Here is a 431-nt window from a genome sequence, read left to right on the forward strand (position 1 = left end):
TGTATCGTGGTACTGGAAGTCAGCGGGAACGATAGCCAACATCAAACCTGTGAAACCACCAATGGTAAACAGGAAGATAAATGCAATAGCGAAAAGCATAGGTGTTTCAAAAGTCATTGACCCTTTCCACATGGTGCTTACCCAGTTAAATACTTTCACACCTGTTGGAACCGCAATCAACATAGTTGCATACATGAAGAACAGCTCAGTCGCTACTGGCATACCAGTAGTGAACATGTGATGCGCCCATACGATGAACGATAAGAATGCGATAGAAGAGGTTGCATATACCATTGAAGAGTAACCAAAAATCTTCTTACGTGAAAACGTAGGAACGATTTGAGAGATGATGCCGAAAGAAGGCAAAATCATAATATACACTTCAGGATGACCAAAGAACCAGAATACGTGTTGGAACAATACAGGATCAC

At 41.5% G+C, this 431-nt stretch overlaps 1 protein-coding gene across 1 annotated transcript; it reads right to left on the reverse strand.

Moving 5' to 3' along the window:
• Nucleotides 1-13: 13 nt before the first annotated feature.
• Nucleotides 14-426, reverse strand: LOC106820582 (cytochrome c oxidase subunit 1-like; the record flags this gene model as incomplete). The annotated part of the gene is made up of 1 exon (XM_014825089.1): nt 14-426. A coding segment is annotated over one exon (413 nt), but the record flags the coding sequence as incomplete, so codon positions are not given.
• Nucleotides 427-431: the final 5 nt, after the last annotated feature.

Source organism: Priapulus caudatus, unplaced genomic scaffold (assembly GCF_000485595.1).
Source record: "Priapulus caudatus unplaced genomic scaffold, Priapulus_caudatus-5.0.1 Scaffold26319, whole genome shotgun sequence".
NCBI lineage: Eukaryota > Metazoa > Priapulida > Priapulimorpha > Priapulimorphida > Priapulidae > Priapulus > Priapulus caudatus.